General features: G+C 47.7%; 1 protein-coding gene across 1 annotated transcript in view; it reads left to right on the forward strand.

Annotated features, from left to right (window-relative positions):
• The first annotated feature begins 355 nt into the window (after window positions 1-355).
• LOC128891194 (UDP-glucosyltransferase 2-like) overlaps window positions 356-2,844 on the forward strand; it is an 8,648-nt gene continuing 6,159 nt past the window's right edge. Inside the window, exons 1-4 of the mRNA XM_054150497.1 lie at window positions 356-944; window positions 1,598-1,668; window positions 1,747-1,845; window positions 2,164-2,303. Of these exons, the coding sequence (XP_054006472.1) occupies window positions 729-944; window positions 1,598-1,668; window positions 1,747-1,845; window positions 2,164-2,303 (526 nt within the window). The 5' untranslated portion in view covers window positions 356-728. The remainder of the gene's footprint in view (window positions 945-1,597; window positions 1,669-1,746; window positions 1,846-2,163; window positions 2,304-2,844) is intronic.

Below are 2,844 nucleotides of genomic sequence, written 5' to 3' on the forward strand. Positions count from 1 at the left end.
TTTTTCCCGGTTGAAACTTTTCTTTGGAAACGATGGACCAATTTCTCTTCGGTCGCCGCGACCGCGTCGTTTCGTACGCTCAACCGAGCCGTTCTCCTTCTCGTTCTGCTTCCGAGGCGGAAGCGTGCATCGAACCTAACGACGCGATTCGCAGTAATTAGTCTCTTCCGCGTGCTTTTCCTCTTGTTATTATCCGACGAATTCATAAATTCAACGAAAATTCGGTGAACGCTCGTAGCGTTATTATCGTCGATCTTCTTCGACGTTCCAAGTTACTTGTACATCTTCTAAGCGTCTTCTACGTCACCGTGCGTGCCGTCGCGACTCGTTAGGCGACGACCTTTATTACGAAGAAGCTCGTGGAAGAGATAAGAGAACGGATTCGATAAAATTCCTCTCAGTTTTTTTTTTTATCTTTTTCTTTGAATGACGCCTTTAGAATCGACGGAACGGTATAAAAGTATCCAGAGCTCGTCCGTCCAAGCTCGTATCATTCCGGCGGCCAGCCGCGCGACGTTCACGCGACCGATGTACAAGCCGCGATCATTTATTTATCGTCGTTCCCGAGCAAACTGATCGCGCAGCACGTTTTGAATTTTTCACGCGGATCGTTCTCGCCTGTCCTCCACTACCCGCCCCCTCCCGTCGCCGAGGACGGCCTCTCAGAAAATTCGTACGAAGGACGGTAATACCAGCAACCTCGATTCCCGTTTGAAAAATTGAAAGGCATGGTGCGTGGTTCTATCCAGTGCAATGTGCGCGCGGCGACGGTGTTCGTCCTGGTGATGTTGCTGTTTCGTCAAGTCTCGGACGTCGTCGGTTTCAGTATACTGGGAATTTGTCCCAGCGCCAGCTACAGCCACCAGCAACCCTTTCAAGCATTGATGAAAGCGTTAGCGGCTCGTGGACACAACGTCACCGTGATATCGACCATCCCGTCAAAGGCGAGCGATTGTTCTCTTAAACGATTCAACGATGCCCGCTGTAAATCTAAATTATGTATCAGAGAAGCTCTCTGTTCGATGTACTTGAATACGTGAAAGTATAAAGCGATAAAACAGCGACAGTGAAGCTGGCGCTCGAGTCACCGAGCAGGATCAGAATGGCATAGAATGTTGAACCGCTACCGGTCGGTAAAGCGTTAAGCAGGATACAGTATATTTTTTACTGTAACCACTCGACGGCGATAAGGTCGATGGTTCCCTCGGAACGGACGATCGACTCGATTCCATGCAAGCCACGCGTTCCTTTCGCGCCCTCTCGCGTTCCCCGGCAGTTCATTTTTACTTCTCTTCCTCTTCTCTTCTTGTCTCGCAGCAACTTCCATTTTTCCCCATTTCCGTTCCCTTTCGTTCCTTTCTGCTTCCCGTTTCCCGAAGACCCCTCTCCGTCCATAAACTCGAGTTCAAAGTTACCCAAACTCGGTTCGGGTTCGATTTACCCTCGCTAACGTTTCTCCTCGTTTTCTTCGTCGGGAAATCAAAAGTTCGCTCGCGCACGTAAATCGCCGGCAAACAGAGCGATCGACGGTCCCGATGAAACGTTTCGATTTCCCGCGGACACATCTGCCTGCTAGCTCGATCGTGTAATGTTTCAGAAGCCGATACGGAACTACGAGGACGTCGACCTGTCGTTCACCTACCGAAGAAACAACTGCGCGGGTTTAAGGTACGTTCCCGCGTTTTCGCGGCGAGGATCTTTCGACGCCGAAAACCGGCGAAATTAAATTATCGATTCCCTCCGCAGGCACATGGGAGCGTTCACCCTTCTCCACAAGAACATGCGGGACGCCAACGAGTTGTGCGAGGAGCAACTGTTCAGCCCTCCCATCGCGAGCTTAATTTCGTAATACAAATATTCATTCTGCTATTTAATGGTGGGACGGGCGGGAAAGGGGGAGGGTGTGTACACGCAGCCCTGGAAAAAGTAAACGCGAAAAAATATCATTTCGCGAAGCTCGTTAAGGGGGCTAAAACAGTCCGCGAACGTGCCTAGCGCAATTTCGTTCTCCCCCGAACTAAAGGAAATTACCGACACCGACACCGACACCTGCTCTCGCGGCAGGAGAAACGCTGTCGACAGAAATTACAGTAATTCCAGTCGGTTACAACTTGATCTATAAAGCTAATCGAGATCGCGGGCTGTTCTCTTTTTTTTTTCCAGGAGGAACAAGACCTTCGACGCGGTGATTATAGAACAGTTATGGTACCAGTGCTATTACGCCCTGGTGAGGCATTATAATTCTCCCGTTCTAATCGGATTCTTGAGCGTCGGAAACCTCCCGTACGTTATGGACTCGGTTGGTAAGCATCGACGCGCTTGGGAATTGGGAAATCCGACGAACCTTGGGGTTCTTCAGGATCTAACCTGTAATTCGCGTCCAATTTTTATCGACGTACTTCTCTCAATCGTACACTTGTTTCAATCTCCATCTTGATATTACGTTAACAAAAATTTTCAAGTAATACAGTGAAATTACTCGTTACCTATCAGGCTTAGGGCTAATAAAGGTCGATACTTTTTTATTTAGAGTTCGATACTCTACCATAGCTTTGTATAAAGTTCAGAATATGTATACGGAATCTATATGTATACCCGCTTACATTGCACATAAAAAAAAAAACAGTATACATTTGTCCTCTTTCGTTTTCTTGCCAGATGTACCGTTCACGAGAAAAACGCTGGCTAGTGATAGCCTGAACACCCTGTATAACGAACAATTTATTTGCAAACGTCAAACCTATCGCTTAATTTAGACAAATTCCTTCAATAAACACAGAGGGCACGAATATTTATGGGACCGGCTGTATGACTGGATCCACCTTATTTCTCGAATAGTAACGT

The sequence above is a fragment of the Hylaeus anthracinus genome, unplaced genomic scaffold, assembly GCF_026225885.1.
Source record: "Hylaeus anthracinus isolate JK02 unplaced genomic scaffold, UHH_iyHylAnth1.0_haploid 12001, whole genome shotgun sequence".
In the NCBI taxonomy this organism is placed as follows: Eukaryota; Metazoa; Arthropoda; class Insecta; order Hymenoptera; family Colletidae; genus Hylaeus; species Hylaeus anthracinus.